The 21,615-nt window shown below is 40.5% G+C and overlaps 1 protein-coding gene across 1 annotated transcript in view; it reads right to left on the reverse strand.

The window, feature by feature from the left end:
* The window catches only part of WDR27 (WD repeat domain 27), a 103,919-nt gene extending 95,757 nt beyond the window's left edge, over positions 1-8,162 (reverse strand). The window contains exons 1-2 of the mRNA XM_006882841.1: positions 7,974-8,162; positions 539-680 (exon numbers count right to left, since the gene is read on the reverse strand). Of these exons, the coding sequence (XP_006882903.1) occupies positions 539-680; positions 7,974-8,162 (331 nt within the window). The remainder of the gene's footprint in view (positions 1-538; positions 681-7,973) is intronic.
* Between the last annotated feature and the right edge of the window lie 13,453 nt (positions 8,163-21,615).

Genomic DNA, 21,615 nt, shown 5'->3' on the forward strand with positions numbered 1-21,615 from the left:
ATCACACAGAGGAGGAATCTATACATCACACAGAGGAGGAATCTATACATCACACAGAGGAGGAATCTATACGTCACACAGAGGAGGAATCTATACGTCACACAGAGGAGGAATCTATACGTCACACAGAGGAGGAATCTATACATCACACAGAGGAGGAAACCATACATCACACAGAGGAAGAATCTATACATCACACAGAGGAGGAATCTATACGTCACACAGAGGAGGAATCTATACATCACACAGAGGAGGAATCTATACATCCATACATAGGCGGCATCCTCACTGTCCACACAGAGGAGGAATCCACACCGTCCACAAAGAAACATTCACACTGTCCTCACAGAACAGTACTCATGCCGTCCACTCAGAGTGGGAGCCCATGCCGTCCACTCAGAGCTGGCATCTTGGTCTTCTGTGTCTGTAGGAGGAGTTGGCCACCACCCCAATCATCCTCTTCATCTGCCTGGTGCTGAGACGACACTGGTGGAGGGCACTCCCTGACACCCCACAGACCCCCATTCCATCCCGTTACCCTGGAGGGCATCCTCTGTGCACTCTTTCAGGTTCCACACTAGAATGTGGTCACAGGATGCAGAGCCAAGGAGAAGTGGACTCTCTGTGTTTCCAAAGGCCAGGGCTGTCACTGCCTGTTGGTGTCCTCTGAGGATGAGAGGCTAGAAAATTCACGCAAACACCACCGTCATTGCACCACCAGGGACTGAGACAACAATCACCACACCTGAGAAATTATACATACTCAATTTTCAAACAGGCTACTTTCCAGATTTCTTTCTGGTATCATTAAAATCCCTGACTTAGCCATTTGAATGCTTCTGGAAGCACTCTGGTCTTCCATTAGCTCACCATGTACCAATTAAACATGGATACACCCACCTTCACTTACCAATGTGGTTAGGTGCCACAAAGCCTCACGCAGAAATGGAGAATGACCAAGTCCTGGCGCAACTGCCAACCCCCTGGGAATCACACCAGCCCACCAGCAGATACTGGCCCTCACCCTCACACAGCCTCTTAACTTCGCCTAATTCATTAATGCACCAGTGTCATTAATGTGCAACCTAGTCAGATAGCAGATGCTCCACTACCATCAAAAATGAGAAAGGTTAAAGGCATTTCCTTTAGGAACAGGAACTAGGCAAGGATGCCCACTATCACCTCTCCTATTCAATATTGTATTGGAAGTCTTAGTGATAGAAATAAGACAAGACAAAGGAACAAAATTACCTCTCTATATAGATGATATGGTAGTATACTTAGAAAACCCTAAAGACTCAGCAAGAAAACTATTGGACACAGTGTGGCAATTCAGCAAAGTAGCAGGATATAAGATCAATATACAAAAATCAGTTGGATTTCTCTACAGTGACAAAGAGAATACAGAGCTGGAGCTAAGAAAAACAATACCCTTCACAATAGCTAATCACAAGATAAAATGTTTGGGAGTAAATATAACAAGAAGCACAAAGGATCTATTCAAAGAAAATTACAAAATATTACTACAAGAAACAAAAAGAGACCTGGAGAAGTAGAAAAATCTCCCTTGCTCATGGATAGGAAAACTCAATATTGTGAAAATGGCAATACTACCAAAGGCAATTTACAAGTTCAACGCAATCCCAATACAAATACCAATCCTATTCTTCAACGAGATGGAAAAGGCAATCTCCAGTTTCATTTGGAATGTAAAGAAGCCCTGAATAAGCAAAGCACTCCTTAAAAATAGAAAAAAGGTAGGAGGCATCTCCGTCCCTGATTTCAAATCCTACTACACTGCCATGGTGGTTAAGACAGCATGGTACTGGTACAATGACAGACACATAGATCAATGGAATAGGATTGAGAATGCAGAAATCAGCCCATCTACTTATGGTCAACTGAATTTTTACAAGGAGATGAAATCAGTTAAGTGGGGGAACAACAGCCTTTTTAACAAATGGTGTTGGCAAAATTGGAAAACTATCTGCAGAAGACTCAAGCAAGATCCACACCTCACTCTATATACAAAACCAACTCAAGATGGATCATGGATCTACGACTAAAACCAAGGACTATAAACTTCATTAAAGAAAAGCTTGGATGAACTCCAGTAGTCCTAATCTACAACATAAACATATCCTGAAAAATCTACAATCAGGAGAAGATAAAATAGATGAACGGGACCTTCTAAGAATCAGATCCCTAGAATTTATAAAATACTTGAGTACCACAACAAGATAAAGGTAAATAATCCAACTGAAAAATGGGCACAGGATATGAACAGACACTTCAACAAAGAAGACATTCAGAAGGCCAACAAGCACATGAAGAAATATTCAAAATCCCTAGCTCTAAGAGAGATGCAAATCAAAACAACTATGAGATATCATCCCACCCCAGTCAGAATAGCAAAATTTAACAGAACAGCAAGCTACAAATTGCTGGTGAGGTTGTGGAGAAACTGGAACCCTTATTCATTGTTGATGGGAGTGTAAAATGGTGCAACCACTATGCAAGGCAGTATGGCACTTTCTCAAAAAGTTGCAAATAGAGAAACCATCTGACTCAGCAGTTCCACTACTGGGAATATACCCTAAAGAGACCTTAACCGACATCCAAGCAGATATATGCACACCCATGTTTATCACGGCTTTGCTCACAATAGCAAGGAGTTGGAAACAACCTAAGTAACGAATGGATAGAGAACCTGTGGTATATTCACACAATGGAATACTACACTGCATTGAAAAACCAAGAACTCATGCAATATTATTCAAAATGGTGACCCTGGAAGACATTATGCTGAGTGAGGAATCTTAGTCACAAAAGGACAAATACTGCATGGTGCCACTGTTGTAGAACAGGACTGACCTCTAGGTTGGGGGGAGACTGAGAAAGATGGGTTCAATAATGTATACTGCATTGAAGCAGATGAGGCAGAGAACAGTTTAAAAGCGATATATGATAGGGTATTATGGTTATGACAAGAGTCCAGAATGAAGGTTGCACAGTAGAGAGCACTCGGGGCAGGGGAATTGTAAACCAATGAAGGAGTTTTTCTTTCACTTTTCGAAGAGAGTAGTGAAGGGGGGGGGGGCGGAGGCCTGGAGAAAAGTGCAACAATGAATGAATGGAAAACCAAAATCTCTGTAAATTTTTATTAAAATTAATAATTTTTTTAAATGAGAAAGACCAATAAGGCAGCTGGTGAGTGAGGAACTGGTGCACAGCATCCCTGCTGGGTACCACCAGGCAACCAAGGCGGGTGGAGAGGGGCCAGTATAAGACAAGGATGGCGACCTGGGGAGGCTGGCCAGAGACTGAGGCAGAAGCACATTCAAGAAGCATATTCACGGTGAAGCTGCTGGGGGATGCAGGTGCATTTCAGAAACTACTGTGACCCGAAGTCCAGGATGGGTCCAGCGGGGTGTGAGAGCATCCGAACCCACAGTGCTTCCAAGGATGCTCAGGTCAAAGACCACGCAAACATCCAAGCAGGTAAGGACAGGTTGATTTCTGGGAGCCAGGAGCTCCAGCACAGCCCCACCACAAAAACCAAGGAAGACAAAGTATATGCATACAAGAACTGAGGAGAGCAGGGCACGACCTCACCAAGAGAACCAAGGAGACAAAAGTGTGACCCCATCCGGAGAACCGAGGAGACCAGAGCACAGCCCCACCAGGAGAACTGGGGAGACCACAGCACAGCCCCACAAGGAGAACTGGGAAGACCGGAGCACAGAGAACCGGGAATACCAGAGTGTGGCCTTACCTGGAAAACTGGGAAGAATGGAGCACAGAGAACCAGGGGTACCAGGTGTTGGTCTAAAGAACAGGGAGACCAGGAAAGGGATGTGGTCTGTGAGAGGAGACTGGATGCTGAGTGGACTTTTATCAAAACTGATGGTCTGAAATTGATCAAACCTATATTCAAGATGCATAAATATAACTGGTGAATCAAAGGAAAAGTGAGGACAGAACAAGAGGGCATGTACTTGGAAAATACAGGCTGGGTGACACAAACAAGGGTGGAGACTGAATGACAGAGTTGTATATAATCAATGGTTTCTTCATTTCTAATAACTTTTAAAACAAGCATTAGCAGCAATTATACACATGGTCTTCCCTCATGAACCAAACTAACTACACCTAGTAAGAATCAATGGAGAAACTCACTATCAACAGTCAAAACAAGGCCAATATCTGGCAGTGGTACAGACCATCAATTATATATAAGCAAGATTAAATTCAAGGTGAATAAAATTAAAACATATCCACAGGAACCAAAATTCAACCTTGAGTGTATCCCAACTGAATTTAAAAACATCTCAAGAAAATATTGGACGCATTGAGCACTAACAACAAAAACCAGGCAAATGTGATATGACATCAAGGACATCAATGATGAGGAAAGCAGATCATTACAAAGAGAAGAAAAAAGAAAGAAAAGACCAAAACGAACATCAGAAGAGAATCTGAAACTTGTCTTCAAATGAAAAGAAGCCAAAAACAAAGGTGGGGGGGGGAATGATGATTTTAAACACCTGGACACAAGACTTCAAAGAGTAGCTAAAGAAGACAAAGTACTATAATAAAAGGTGTGAGAACCTGGAGACAGAAAACCAAAGGGGAAGCACATACTACCAGGCACATCTCAAGCTGACAGACCTAAAGAATAAAGTCAAGCTGCTTAACAGAGTGTGGAAATCCTTGAACAGTATCACTAATACCACACGCAAGCAAAATCTTGCTGAAAATTAGCCAAAAACAACTGGAACAGTCCATTGACAAAGAACTACCAGAATCACAAACCAGTTTTGGAAGAGGCCCTTGCACTAAAACATTATCATCAATGTCAGATGGATCTTGGCTGAAAGCGAAGGGTACCAGAGGAATGTGTATCTGGGCTAATTGACTATGCAAAGTCATTTGACTGTGTGGATCATAACAAACAGTGGTTAACCTTGTGAAGAATGGGAATTCCAGAACACTTGACTGTGCTTACGTGAAATGTATACTTGGACCAGGAAGCAGTCATCATCAGAACAGAGCAAGGAAACACTGCATGGTTCAAAATCAGGAAAAGAGTGAGTCAGGGATGTGTCCTATCTCCATACCTATTCAATCTGTATGCGGAACAGATCATTCAGGAGGCTGAACTTTATGAGGAAGAAAGGGACATCAGGATTGGAGGAAGACTCATCAACAAGCTGCATTATACAGATGATACAACCTTGCTTGCCAAAACTGAGGAGGACCTGAAACATTTCCTGCAGAAGGTCGAGGTCTGCAATCTCCAATATGAAATGAACCTCAACATTAAGAAAACAAAGCTTCTCACCACTGAGCCATTTGACAGCATCATGATAGATGGGGAAGATATTGAGGTTGTTGCAATTACAGCTTGATTGCGTCCACAACCAACACTCTTGGCATCAGCAGTCAGGAAATCAAAAGACAAATTGCATTAGGGAAATGTGCTGTCAGGGACCTCTCCAGAGTGCTAAACAGTAATAATGTCGGTCTAGAGACTAAGGTGAACCCGATCCAGGCCATGGTCTTTGCAATTACTTGCTATGCAACAGAGAGCTGGACAATGACTAAGGATGAAAAAGAAATTGATGCTTTTGCATTATGGTGCTAGAGAAGAGTGTTTAACATGCCATGGACTGCCAAGAAAACAAACAGGTCTGTCTTCGAGAGGGTGAAACCAAGTTTCTCCTTGGAGGCAAGGATTTTAAAGTTCTGTCTCACATACTCAGGGCACACGGCCAGAAGAAACCAATCCTTGGAGATGGACATCATGCTTAGGAGGGTAGAGGGACAGAGTAAGATAGGAAGATCCCAGATGAGATGGACTGATAGTGTAACAGCGGAAACTGGGCCAGGTGTGTCAGAGTCAGTGAGACTGTCAGTGGCTCAGGACAGGGCAGGGCTCAGAGTAATTGTAATAGGTCATTAGGAATTACAGGCAACTCATCAGCACATACAGTTGCAAAACTAAAGGATTCTATGGACAAAATATTGAATGAGGCAGGAAGCATCAAAAGATGGCGGGAATACAGACTCATTGCATCAAGAAGAATGGTTGACACAGAACCATTTCAGGAAGTAGCATATGATCTAGAATCAATGGTAATTAAGCAAGAAATCCAAGCTGCACTGAGGCACTGGCAAAAAAATAAGACATCTTAAGTTTATGAAATACAAGTGAAGTGTTTCACAAAATAGATGCAATCCTGACTATGCTGCCCAGTCTATTGAAGAAATCTGGATGATAGCTACCAGACCTGACTGGAAGAGATCTGCAACTGTTACCATTCCAAAAATAGGCAATCTAACAGAATATGAAAATTTCCCAACAATATCACTAATACCATATGCAAGTAATATCTCGCTAACGAGTATTTAAGAACAGCTGGAATAATAACATTGGCGGGAACTTCCAGAAATGCAACCTCAACTTAGAAGGGGCCATGCAATAGGGATATTACTGCTGAAGTCACAAGGATCTTTACTGAAAGCAGAAAATACCAGAAGAGGTTTACTTGTGTTTTATTGACTAAGTAAAGGCATCTGACTGTGTGGGTCATAACAAATTATGGCTAATATTGAGAAGAATGGAAATCCCACGACACTTACCTATACACACATAAAAGGCCACAAAGCAGTTGTCTAAAACAGAACAAGGGAACATTGGATGGTGTAAATTCAGGAAAGTTATGCATCAGTTTGCATCTATTCAATCTATATGATGAGCAAATTATTCAAGAAATTGATTCTATGAAGAAAAACGTAGCGTCAAGATTAGAGAAAGATTCAGCAACAAGCTGTGTTATGCAGACGACTCGCAGATGACTGGCTCTTCTTTCAGAAAGTGTTGGGAGACGTGAAGCATTTGCAGAGCAAGATCAAAGTCTACGGACTTCAATACGGGTTACTTCTCCACATCAGGAACACAGAAGTCTTCACCACTGGACTAACAGGCAGCATTATAATAGATGGAGAAAAGGTTGGTATGCTCAGAAAATCTGTTGCCAAGAACCTCTCCAAAGTGCTCAAGGGCAAAGATGGCAGTTCAAAGACTAAGGTGTACCTGATCCAGGCTATGGTATTTTCAATTGCTTTGCATGCATCTGCAAGTTGGACAGTATATAAAGATAACAAGAGTGGCTACCTTTACACTGTGGTGTTGGAGAAGAGGACGGACTATCCCATGGACTGCCAGAAGGACAAATCCATCTGTTCTAGAGGAAGTTCCTTATTGGCCAGGATGGTGACTTTGCCTCACATACTTTGGACATGTTGTCAGGAGGAGGTGCAAAAGGATATAAAGGGAAGGGTGGAGGGTCAGAGGAAGAGAGGAAGATCCTCAACAAGGTGGGCTGACACAGTGACCGCAACAATGGGCTTGTGCAACTCAGAGATGGAGAGAACCAGCAAGGCTACAACGAGGGGTGGGTCTGTCGTAGGCAGGGTCTCCATGTGTCGCAGGTCGCAGTGGACCCCAGGACACATAACAAAACATAAATCTTCCTAAGACTTTTCTATTTTGTACATCAAAACTGATTATTAAGAGTACCAATATAATTATAAAAGTTGTAAAATAAGTGATACAATGAAATCTAAGAATGCCTTATAAAATTGATGCCAACAATTCCACAGTAAATATAATAAAGTCCTTTAATAAAACACTGTCTTAAAAAGCCACAGAAGTTCAGCTCCTCTGGTTATGTTCGGATGATCATCTCACTTATTCATGTTCTCACAAAAAGAAAATTTTTTAAAAACAAAGTGATTCCAGAAGGTTTTCTCCTTAAAATCAAAACGTAATATGTTTTATTTTGTTGGCTTTTTTCGTGCATGGTAAAAGGAATTCTCACCCAAACAGCACTCAAGGACGGAAAAAGGACGAGGTCACCCCCATGCCACTGGGCTCATTGAGAAACCCACTCCACGCTTCAGAATACCTGGTGGGAAGGATGGCTGGCGTCCCAGACACAAAGCTCACGGCTGTTCCGAGGAAAAGCACAGTGAGAGCCGCTGCAGGCCAGCTGGACATGAGAGGCAGGGTCCGGAGAGTCCACCATGTACCTTTCTGTAACTGCATCACCTACACAGCCAGCAGCCCCAGAGGAAGCACCCTGAGGCCTGTCCATTTAATCTGAAACAGGAAATGCACATGGAGTCTATATAACAGTGCGTGTAAGGAAATCGTGTCACACACAGCACACCACGCACACTGACATGTCCTCTTCTATTCCCAACAAAAAAATTCACCCCTGGCCGAGGATCCACACCTGATGCTTCCTTCCCACCCCATGAAGCTGCACAGCCTGGGCTCAGGCCCCAGGACACCTGAACATTTGGGCAGGACTCCAGGTCTGTGAAATGGAAGTACAAGGACCTTACAAAGCGGCTGGACGAGATGACGGCAGAGAAGGCTTCGGGCCAACACTAGCACTGCACCAAGTGTCTTCACGGAGTTCCCAAGACTGACTGCCACCATTCAAGATGAAGTTGGAGGGATTTTCTAAATTGGCCGTGCAAGTGAGACTGATGATTTACATAAATCCCAGTTCTCTAACTGCTCATCTGAAGCTTTTCAACTATGTTGCCACATTCACCACCAAAGTTAAATTATCCAGATTATATAATCTGGCCTTCACTACTACGTCTTCTATGTATGAACTAATGAAAACAATGTGTCAAGAGGAAAACATTGCAGTCTTTCGTCTCATTTTTTAGTTACTAAGCTTGGGTGACCCAGTGGGAGGTGTGGTGCTGACAACCTAAAGGTACATGTTTCAAATCCACCAGATACTCCACGGGACAAAGATGGCCAACTGCTTCCTGTGTAGTTAACTGGAGGGGTGGTTCTGGCACACAGTACCCAACAACCATTAAACATAGCATCCATTTGGCAAACACAGAAACAACTCGATGTTGATCAAGCAGAGGGCAGCAAAGGTGGGCAGAGCTGTCAGTTCGCTCGTGCTAAGGGCTCTGCGTGGTGACAGAGCGCCTCCATACAGCCTTCCATCTGGGTTCTCTGCAAGATCAATCTGAGGGTTTTCCCCTGAGATCTTAGGAGTCATCTCTGCCCTGGTTTTTACTTTATAGGGTTTATGACTTTTGTCTAGGTGGACTGACATACCCCAGCAAGCTGTAAACAGCTGTATTTCAACACTTGCTGTCTGATCCTGGGCTGCCGCATGCCCTGTGATTAGACCAGACTAAAGACTAATTCCTACTCCAGCTAAATAACAGACTATCATCCATACTGTTCCAGGTTGCCCCCACAAACCGCAAACAGATGCACACACTTTTCTCCATCCTTTGTCACATCCACCAGGAGGCAGGAAATGACACAAAGAATTAGCAACCTAGCCATGATGGGGCACATTCCCATGGCTCAGTCAGAAGACGTAAAAATTAACATGAACAACAAAATCACTACAATGCCTCAAAGGCAACAGGTAAATATAAACCACTGAAAAAACCATGCGTGCACACAGGGGTGGGGAGGAAACCCCACAAAACAGGAAGAAATTATGCCTTTAAATTACACTGCTGGCAAAAAAAATACTATCTGTGAATTGCCTAAAGAGTAAGCCAGCCTATGTTGGAGGATGGGCAGCCAGGTTGTTCCTTAAAAGGAAGGGACGGTGAAACTTCATCTTACACTCTCTGGACATGCTGCCAGAAAAAAGACATCATGCTGGGAAAGGTCCTCTCCAGATGGACTGACACTGGCTCGAGTAACGAGCTTAAGCATATCTGAGATGAAGATACGGCAAAGTTCAGATCTGTCATTCAAAGACTCACAATGAGTTATGCTCACCTGGAGGGCACTTAACAAAAACAGCAATCAACAGCCCTAAAGAGCTAACAGAAACTCTAATCAAATGACTTCAGAATCTAGAAAAGGAAAGAATACTCTCAAACTCATTCCATGAAGCAAGAGTAGCTCTGATACCAGAGCAAGGGAAGCACACCACCCAAAACGAAAGCAATAGACCAACATCCCTCAAGAATACAGATGCAAGAGTTCTAAAAATCCTGTCCAACAGAAACCAATATATTTTTAAAAGCCACTATGCACCTTAATAAAAAGTGGAATTCATATCAAGTATGCAAGGATGGTTCAACATTATAAAAACACTCGGTGTAATCTACCAGATCAATTTTAAAAAGAATCACATCATCTCAACTGTTGCAGAAAAGGTTTTTGACAAAATTCAACACCATGACCACATAAAAAGGCTCAAAAAACTGGAATAGAGAGGAAATTCTTCAGCCTAATTGAAAGTATTCACACCAAACCAACTGCCAACATTCCTCTCAACGGAGAGAAATTGGATATGCATTTCCCTTGTGAAAAGGAAACAAATAAGGTTGCCCTCTATCACCAATCCTATTTAATACTGTATTAGAAATCCTAGTCAAAGAAATAAAGCAGGAAAAGAAAAGGTATACAAACTGACAAAAAGGAGGTAAAACTCTATATGCAAATGATAATATTCTAAATTTATAAATTATACACTCAGCAATAAAATTATTGGCTATAACTGACCAATTCATCAAAGAGGCAGGGTACAAGATCAACATGCAAAAGTCAGTCACATTCTTCACAGGAACAAAGAAAACTCTGAAATGGTGATAGAGAAACCAACACATTTTATAATGTTTATATTGTTATGTACTATCAGGTAGAAACCAACTCACAGCTGACTCTCCCCGAGAGTTTCAGAGGCATCTGTGCCCCTTAGGGCAGTCAGGAGATTTGATGTGCCTTCATCTGGATTGACAAAGCAATTCCTTATCACTAAGCCACGAGAGTCCCGTTTCCCTCCCCCCACCCTACCCCCATTTATAACAGTTACCCAAAAGAAAAAATATTCATATGATGGAGTATTATGTATCACTAAAACAATGATCAAGAATTCATTAAATACGCCACAACATGGATGAATCTAGAACAAATTATGCTGAGTCACAAGTCACTCACAAAAGGACAAGTATGGTATGAAAGCCCAATCCAAAAAGCTAAGGAAAGGTCTACACACAAATAGACGGGTCCTGGAGGTTTAAGGGGAATAGGAAGAGGAGACAATGGAGTAAGTCTTAATAGATGAATTGTAAGAAGGAAAAGGCAACACACTAAGTGGCTGATTCGACATTGTAATAAATTAATCACATTAATCAATGGTAATTAAGAAAACAAAAGGGCCTATGAATGATTATATGAAAAATCAATATGATTTCTAATTTTTGCTTTGTTAGTTGTTGTTAGATGCTGTTGACTGCTGTAAAACCCATAGCGACCTTACAAACACAGATCTGAATTCTGTCCTATCCTGTGCCATCCTCACACTTTTGGACACATTAGAGCCCGCTGTGGTAGTCAAGGTGTCAATCTACCTGAGGGTCTTCCTCTCTTTTGCCAACTCTCTGCCTTTCCAAGCACGATGAACTTCCCCAAGGAATAGCCTCACCTAGCAAGATGTCTAAAATATATGAGGCGAAGCTGTGTAATATTTGTCTCCAAAGAGCATTCCAGCTACACCTGCTCCAAAACATAATTTTATTGTTATTTTGGCAGTCCATAGAATGTTCAGTACTTTTCTCCAACACTACAGTTCAAAGGTATCAACTCTTCTTCTATCATACTTTTTCATTGTCCAGCTTTCATATACATAGCAAGTGATCAGAAAGGCCATGGCCTGAATCAGATGTACCTTAGTCCTGAAGATCACTGAAGACTTCCCAGTGCAATACATCTCCTGATTTCCTGACTGGTATTGTGTATCCAAGATGAAGCTGTTAACAGCTTCAGTCTTTTCTCCATCTATCATGATGTTGCCTATCGGTCCAGTGGTAAGAATCTTTGTTTTCTTGACGTCGATATGCAATCATTATTGAAGGCTGTATTCGTTGATCTTCTCCAACAAGTACTTCAAATTCTCCTCACTTTCAGCAAGAAAAGTTGTATCATCTCCATAACATGGGTTATTGATGGTCTCCCTCCAATCATGATGCCACAATTGTCTTCAGAGTCCAGATACTCGAATTTCATTTTCTCAGCATTTAAATTGAATAGGCCTGGAAAGATAATACAACTCCGATGTACTCCCTTTCTAATTTTAAACCATGTAATGTTCCCTTGAAGCAGGAGCGGCATCCACTTCTGAAATGGCTTGCCTCCAGAAACTCTGTGTACGAGCAGTACATAGGGTCACTATGAGTCGTCTACGACTCGACAGCACCAAACAACAACAATGCTCCCTTGCTCTGTTTGTACAACAGACTCCTGGTCTAGGTATAGGTTTCACATGAGCACAATTAAGTGCTCTGAATTGCCATTCTTCTCAGTGGTTGCCATAACTTGTTATGATCCACACAGCTTCAAATATGAGAACTTGCACTTAATGAAGTGAAATTAAAATTTTTAAAATAAGGAAAAATTGTTAAATTGGGTGAAGAGAAAAGTAGTATTTTAAAAGTGCTTGTTAGACATTGTAATTAACGAAATAAAACGTGTATGAAAAATCTAATGAAACTGTAATTCTTGTTGTTAGGTGCCATCAAGTTGAGTAATACTCATAGTGACCCTATGAAGAGTCAGCCTGAACCTTGTCCTACTCTGTGAGCCTCATCATCTCCAGCACTCTAGGATCCTTTGTTGAAGTCACTGTGTCAATCCATCTCATTTAGGTTCTTCCTCTCCTTTGCTAACCCTACATCTTTCCAAGCATGATGTCCCCTTTCAAGGAATAACCTTATTTAGCAACATGAACAAAGTGTTTGAGAAGCTGCTTTATCACCTTTACCTCCAAAGCTGCACTCTGGCTGCACCTCTACCAAGACATATCTGTTTGTTCTTTTGGCAGTCCATGGGATACTGGGTATTATTCTCCAGCAACACAACCCAAAGGCATCACATCTTCTTCTATTATTCTTTTTGGGGAAGAAGAGGGGGAAATTGGTGTCTAGGACCTCTTTATTTTTATTTTTAAATGTTATTCTGATTTATTTACATTGCTTTTCACAAATGATCCTTCCCATTTCCTTCACCCCACCCACCCATCAAATAGTGCAACCCTATTATTAACACCCTACCCCCCAATCCATCCACATCCCTCTATTTCTACTCTCCCCCCCTCCCAAGCCCCACCCTGGATCCTCATACTCATTGTACAATAATGGTTTTATACAGTGTTTGTCCTGTGGAACTGAGTTAGTTCACTCAGCTTAATGCTCTCCAGTCCCTCCCAAGTTACATAGTAATTTACAAAATAATTATTCCTGAATGCTGCATAGTATTCTATTGTATGAATGCACCACAGCTTCTCAATCCATTCATTTGTGGTTGGGACACCTGGGCTATTTCCCATGTTCTTTGGATGGTTAATAATGCTGCTATGAACACTTGTGTACAAGTTTCCATTTGAGCCTCTGTTCTTAATTTCTTGGGGTATATCCCAAATGATGGAATATGAAATTTTCCTGGATCATATGAAATTTCTATGTTCAGATTTTTGAGGACACCTCAAACTGCCTTCCAGAGTGGTTATACCATTGTACAATCCCACCAACAAGGTAAAAGAGTTCTTATCTCACCACATCCTCTCCAACATTTATTACTTGTTGTCCTGTTAAACTTTGTCACTGTTACTGGAGTGAGATGGTATCTCATTGTGGTTTTGACTTGCACGTCTCTTATTGCCAGTGATTTGGAGCATTTCTTCATATGTCTGTTGGCCATTTGGATATTTTCCTCTATGAAACTTCTTACCCTGTCTTTTGCTCATTTTGTAATTACTTTATCAGACTTTTTCTTGTGCAGGCCCAGGAGAAGTCTATAAACTTTAGTTGTGAGACTTTTGTCTGAGATGGTATTGCCAAATGTTTGTTCCCAGTAAGTAGGTTCTCTTTTCACCTTGTTGGAAAAGTTTTTGAGGAACACAGGGATTTAATCTTTAGAAGGTCTCATTCATCAAATTTTTCCTGCTCAGGTTGTACATTTCTGGCTGCATTTGGCAGTCTCTTTGTACTGTAGACTAGGACTTCTAAACTTGATCCCAGTTTGTCTCTCATGAACGTTATGGTTTGGGGCTTTACACCCAAGTCTCTAATCCACCTTGAGGTGATTTTTGTGTATGATGTGAGATGTGGATCCTGTTTCAACTTTCTGCAGATAGCAGTCCAGTTTTGCCAGCACCATTTGTTGAAGAGGTTGTCATCACTTCCCCATTTGATAGGTTTTATTTCCTGTTGAATATCAGTTGACCATAGATAGCTGGGCCTATTTCTGGGTTTTCAATTCTGTTCCACTGATGTATGTGCCTGTCATTGTACTAGTACCATGCTGTTTTAGTTACTACAGCTCTGTAGTAGGTTTTTAAGTTAGGGAGTGCTATGCCTCCCACTTCATTTTGTTTCTCAGAAGTGTTTTGCTTACTCAAGGTCTCTTGCCTCTCCAAATGAACTTAACAATTTCCCTTCTGATCTCCTTGAAAAATGAATTTGATATCTGTATTGGAATTACATTGAATATATAGATTGCTTTTGGTAGAATTATAATTTTCACAATATTGAGTCTTCCTATCCAGGGAGCATTTTTTCATTTCCTTAGATCCTTTATTGTGTGTTGCAGAAATGTTCTGTAGTTTTCTTTGTACAGGTCTTTTGTATCTTTAGTTAGGTTCACTCCCAAGTATCTAAATTTGTGGTTGGCTATTATAAATAGTATTTATTTCTTGGTTTCCTTCTCTGAGTTCTCTTTGTTACTGTAGAGGAATCTCTCTGATTTTCGGATATTGAGTTGCCACTCTACTAAATTGGTCTACTAGCTCTAACAGTTTTTTTGTTAAGTCTTTGGGGTTTTCTATGTACACAATCATATCATCTGATATAATAAAGTTCAATTCAAAAACCATCACAAAGGAGAAGGAAGGTTATAATGCTTAAAGGGTCAATAGAACATGAAGACATAACAATAATAAATATCTATGCATTAAATAATAGACCTGTAACGTACATAAAACAAACATTAACAAAACTGGAAAAAGAAGTAGACGACACTACTATAGTACCTGGAAACTCCAATACACCACTCTCAAGAAAAAAGACAACTACCAGAAAGAAACTCAACAGATTCTGAAGAATTAAACTACACAATAAACCAACTTGATCTCATAGATATTTATAGGCTAATGCACCCAAAAAAAGCAAAGTATGCCTTCTTCTCCAATTGCATGCAACATTCTCCAGAATAGGTAACATCTTGGGCCACATGCAAGAATCAATGAATTAAAAATCATAGAAATAATATAAAGCATCTTCTCAGACCACAATGCTACAAAATCAGAAATTAATAACAAGATGATAAAGGAGAAAAAAAACCCCATACATTTGGAAGTTGAACAACACCTTGCTTGAACATGAGTGGGTACAAGAAGAAATAAAAAATAAAATTAAAAAGTTTCTTGAACCAAAGGACAATGAAATCACAACTTATCAAAACCTCTGGGAAACAGCCAAAGCAGTAATCAGAGGTCAATTTATAGCAATAAGCAAACACATCAAAAGGCAGGAAAAAATTACCATAGACTCTCTAACCAAACATCTCTAGCAAACTGAAAAAGAATAGCAAGAAAACATGACATTCTCTAAAAAACTGAAATTATAAATATTAGGGAAGAAATAAATGAAATAGAAAACAGAAAAACAACTGAAACCATCAAATTTTACCTCTTTTCTATTCTGTCATTCCATCTTTTGCAGTTTCTTCCATAGTTTTTCAAGTTGCTCCTCATCAATATATTTCTTCTGGACTGTTGTCTCTCGGGTATCTGCTTTCTTAATTGCTTCTTCCATCATTTGCATCTTCTTCTGTTCAAATAACTCTACATCAATATATTTCTTCTGGTTCTCTCTATCTGGGGTATTCATTGGATCTTCCTTTTTAGATGTATTATTTGGGTGTTTTTGTTTTTGTTTTTCATGACGACTGAAGCAGACTGCTGCTTTCTTGACATTATTTCAATGTTTTCTTAGTAGATGTTAAGTTGTTGTAACTATGTAGTGACTAAAAGTATGGCAGTATTTTGTGAAGGATCTGTAACAGCTGTGATCCCCACAAAGTACCTGAATGGAAAACCAGGAAGCCTTGGTTTTTCCCTTCAAGAACTGGCTCTGTCCTGCTCACTCCCGGCACGGTGCTTGGCGCCTTCTTGTATTAACATTATTCATTGTGCAGCTATCTAATGAGCAACAGGTGACTGAGAAAACCATGGCCTGTACCAGGTGCACCTTAGTCTTCAAACTGACATCATTGCTCTTCAAAATTTTAAAGAGGTCTCTGACAGCAGACATGCTGAATAATAGAAATCTCCTGACTGCTGGTACTAAAGGTGGTGATCGCTGATCCAATGAAGATGAAATCACTGACAGCTTCAATTCTTTCTCCTCCTACCATAATGATGAGGACCTTTGCTTTCTTGATATTGACATGTAATCCATACCAAAGTCCTTGATATTCTGTAGCAAGTGTTTCATAGCCTACTCACTTTTAATAAAGTCATCTGCACAAAGCAGCTCATCAGTAAGATGAGTCTCCTTCCAATTCTAATGCCACATTCTTCTTCATAGAGTCTGACTTTGTAAACTATTTGTTCATAATACAAAATGAACAGATATAGGGAAAGGATACAACCCTGATGGACATTCTTCCTGATTCTAAACCAAGGAATGTCCCCTTGCCCAGTTCAGACAACAGCTTCTTAAGCTAGGTGTACATTTTTTATTAGCACAACTAACTGTTCTGAGATTCCCATTCTTCTTAATGTTAACCATAATTTATTATGATCCACACAGTCGAATACCTTTGCATAGCCATTTAATGAAGAAACCAATGAAACTTTATATTTTTTTAAGTCAAAATATGCATAAATGGAGTGTGTGTCAGCTGTCAAACATGGTTGAAGTGCTGCTCTTGCCTCTACTACCACTGCCAGGAAAATGCTGAGTCCTCCCTGGCCAGGTGAGCAGTGCCACTGCAGGGGACCCATTTCCCAGGCCGGCAGCTGCAGCTAGGGCCCAGCTGGCTGACTTCTTTATCGTGGTATGCTCAAGAAGGCAGGGCCAGAGGTCTCGGGGAAAATAATCCAGATATTTCCACAGAAAGACTGGGATGATACACCTTTTCCACAGGGAACTGAGTGGTGCTGTTGAGTTGCGCATGACTCATAGTGACCCAATGAACAAAATATCTGAACCCTCTTCTATCCTGTGCTCTCCTCACTCTTCTTGACCACAAAAGCCCATTGCTGCAGTCATGGTGTCAATCCAACTAGATGAGGGTCTTCCTCTCCTTCACCAACCCTCCACCCTTCTCAACATCATGTCCTACTCCAAAGAAGAGCCCCTCCTAGCAACATGTCCACGTTATGCAAGGTGAAGCCTCATCATTCTTGCCTCCGAAGAGCACTGGGGTTGCACCATTTCCAAGACAAATCTGTTCATTCTCTTGGCCATCCATGGGATGTTCAGTGCTCTTTTCCAACACCACAGCTCAAAGGCACCAATTCTTTTCCTCTCATCCTTATTCATTGTCCAGGTCTCAGATGCATATCATTGGAAAGACTATGGCCTGAATCAGATGCACTTTGTTTCTCAAACTGACATCAATACACCTTAATAATTTGGAGAGGTCCCTAATGCAGATTACTACCCCCCCCCCAAGTATAATGAATCTCCTTATTTCCTGACTGCTGGTACCAAGGGTGCTAATTATGGATTCAAGCAAGATGAAGCTGTTGACAGTTTCAATCTCCTCTCCATCCACCATGACACTGCCTATTAGTCCAATAGAAAGAATCTTCATCTTCCTGACACTGAGATGCAATCCATACCAAAGGCTGCATTCCTTCTACAGCAAGTGCTTCAAGCTCTCTTCACTTTCAACAAACAAGGTTGTGTTATCTAGATAATGCAGGTTATTGATGAGTCTCCCTCCAATTTACACTCTTCCTCATAGACTCCAGCCTCTCACATTAACTTGCTCAGCATACAGATTGAATAAGCACAGAGAGAGAATGCAACCATGGCACACTCCCTTCCCAATTCTAAACCATGCAGTATTTCTGTGCTCCGTTCACACAACAGCCTCCAGATCAAGTTACAAGTACCACATGAGCACAGTCAAGTGGTCTGGTATTCCCATTCTTTTCAATGTCAGCCACAACCTGTCATGATCCACACAAATGCCTTTGAAAAGTCAATAAAGCAAAATATACTCCTTCTGGTATTCCTTACTTTCAACCAGGATCCACCTGACATCAGCAATGATATCCCTCGTGCCACAGCATCTTTTAAATCCTGCTTGGACTTCTGGCAGTTCCTTATCTATGTATTATCCTAACCGTTTTTTAATAATCTTCAGCAGTATTTTGCTTGCATGTGATATCAAAGATATTATTTGATAATTTCCACGTTCAGTTGGATCACCTTTCTTGGGAATAGGAATAAATCAAATCCGTTGGCCAGACAGACATCCTCCAAATAGTAGTAAACAGTGGAAAAGGAACAGTAGTTGGAAACATGGGCTTGGTGATAGAAATGAAGTTGTAAATACAATGATTGAATTTTGTATTTACAATGATTTATGCACTGCAAATACTTTCTCTAAAAGACACAAAAGACGACTTTACACACGGATTCCACCTGATGGGTTGCATAGGAATGAGACTGATTACATTTGTGGAAGAAATCATTGGAGAAGCTCAATATCAGCAGTCAAAACTAGGCCAGGGGCAGACTGTGGGTCAGATAATCAACTACTCATATGCAAGCTCAAATTGAGGCCAAAGACAATTAATATTCCATATGAACCAAGATATGATCTTGAATTAATTACATGTGAATTTCATGATAATCTTAAGAATGGGTTTGGGGCACTGAATACCAGTGATAGAAGACCAGATGAGTTGTAGGATGATATCAAGGATATCATCCATGAAGAAAGTAAAAGGTCACAACAAAAACAGAGGAGATCTCTCTTTGTTTCTTGTACTAATGTTTTGTAATTTTCTTTGAATAGATCCTTTGTGCTTCTGGTTATATTTACTCCCAGGTATTTAATCTTGTGATTAGCAATTGTGAAGGGTATTGTTTTTCTAAGCTCACTCCTGTTTTCTCTTTGTCACTGTAGAAAAATCCAATTGATTTTTGTATGTTGATCTTGTCCTGCCACTTTGCTGAATTGGTCAACTATGTCCAGTAGTTTACTTGCTGAGTCAATAGGGTTTTCTAAGTATAATTATACTTATGTTGTTGTTGTGTGTTGTCGAGTCGTTTGTGACTCATAGCAACCCTATGTACAACAGCCCTAAACCCTGCTCTCTCCCGTGCCAATCGCATTGCCTCTGACACACCCATCCCGATTACCCCAGTCACTGAATCAATCCACCTCATAGAGGGTCTTGCCCTCCTGTGCTGTCCCTCTACTCTACCCAGAATGATGTCCCTCTTATAATAAGAGATAATTTCACCTCCTCTTTGCCAATTTGGATACCTCCTATTTCCTTGTCATGTCTTATTGCTATTGCTAAGACTTCTAATGCAATATTGAATAGGAGAGGTGATAGTGGGCATCCTTCCCTAGTTCCTGTTCTCAAAGGGGATGCCTTTAATATGTCTCCATCGAGAGCAATGTTGGCCCTCGCATTTGCATATATACTTTTTACTATATTGAAAAAATTCCCCTCTAATCCTATCTTGTTGAGTGTTTTAATCAGGAAAGGGTGCTGGATTTTGTCAAAGGCCTTTTCTGCATCAATGGATAGGATCATGTGGTTCTTGTTCTTTGACATCAGGGTTGGGGTGAGACTGAGAAAAACTGGATAAATTATGTATACTGCATTGAAACAGATTAGGGACAGAACAGTTTAAAAGTGATACATGATTGGGTATTATGGTTATGACAAGAGTCTAGAATGAAGGTTGCATAGTGGAGTGTACTGGGGGGGGCGAGGGGAGATTGTATACCAATGAAATAATTTTTCTTTTACTTTTCAAGAGAAGAGCAAACTGTGGAGGAGGGGTGGGGAGGGAAAAATATGCAACAATGAATGAATAGAAATCAAAAAGCTATGTAAATGTTAATTAAAATTAAAAAAACAGAGGAGAAAGAAAAGATTGAAATGGATGTCAGAAGAGACTCTAGATATTTCACTGCAGTGTCGAGAAGTCCAATCTAAAGAAAAACATGTAAAAGTGAAAAGAGGTGAATAGATGATTTTAAAGGGCAGCTTGAGAGGATAAAGTATTATAATGGAATGTGCAGAGAGCTGGAATTGGAGAATAAAAAGGGAAGAACTCTCTCTACATTTCTCAAGCTAAAAGAACTGAAAAACAAGTTTAAGCCTCCTGTCGCAATACACAAAGATGTTATGGGTAATATATTGACTGACGCAGAAAACACCAAAAGAATAAGGGGGGGGGAATACAAAGAGTCACTGTACCAGAAAGAATTGATTAATACTGAAAAAATTCAGGAAGTATCATGTGAACAGGAGTCAATGATAATGAAGGAGGAAGTAGAAGCTGTATTGAAGGCACTGGCAAAAAACAAGGCCCCAGCAATCAATGGATACCAATTGACTTGTTTCAATTAACAGATTCAATTAGCAGCCTTGGGTGCACTCACCAGTCTATGCCATTTAAATAGCCAACCATAAGTTGAAATACTTAGGAATAAACTTCATTATTTTTTGTGTGTGTACTGTCAAATCAGATCTGATTGGTACAGGAGGAGATTGTTCCTCCTTCTCCAGCAGAGCATCTGGTGTATTCGAACCGTGCACCTCTGAGATTGCAGTGCAGCTTCTTGCCACTAGGCCACCAGAGCTTGCCAGGAATAAACTTAAATAGAGACACAAAAGACCTTTACAAACAAACTACAACACATTTTTGCAACAACCAGTGGAAGATCTAAATAAATGGAAAAATATTCCCTGCTCATGGATAATGAAAAGACAATCCTATCAAAAACAATCTATACATTTAACTCAATCTCAATAGAGATACTAAATTCATTTTTTTAAAGAGATAGAAAGGGTAATTGGTAAGTTTGTTTGGCGAGCTAAGAGACCCAGAATAAGTAAACCACTTCTAAAAAACAAAAATGGAAAGGCATAGCACTCTCTGCTCTCAAAACCTTCTATCCATTGTAATAATCAAACAGCATAACTTCATCAAAGAAGACATTCAGATGGCTAATAAGCACATGAAGAAATGTTCAAAATCCCTAGCTCTAAAAGAGATGCAAATTAAAACAACTATGAGATAATCATCTCACCCCAGTCAGAATAGCAAAATTTAACAGAATAGCAAGCAGAAACTGAAACCCTTATTCACTATTGGTGGAAATGTAAAATGGTGCAACCACTGTGGAAGGCCATATGGCACTTTCTCAAAAAGTTGCAAATAGACATACCATTTGACCCAGCAATTCCACTACTGGAAATATACCCCAAAGAGACCATAACTGACATCCAAGCAGATATATGCACACCCATGTTTATCACAGCTTGTTCACAATAGCAA

The sequence above is a fragment of the Elephantulus edwardii genome, unplaced genomic scaffold (genome assembly GCF_000299155.1).
Source record: "Elephantulus edwardii isolate Elephantulus edwardi_28Jun2011 unplaced genomic scaffold, EleEdw1.0 scaffold00024, whole genome shotgun sequence".
Classification (NCBI taxonomy): Eukaryota; Metazoa; Chordata; class Mammalia; order Macroscelidea; family Macroscelididae; genus Elephantulus; species Elephantulus edwardii.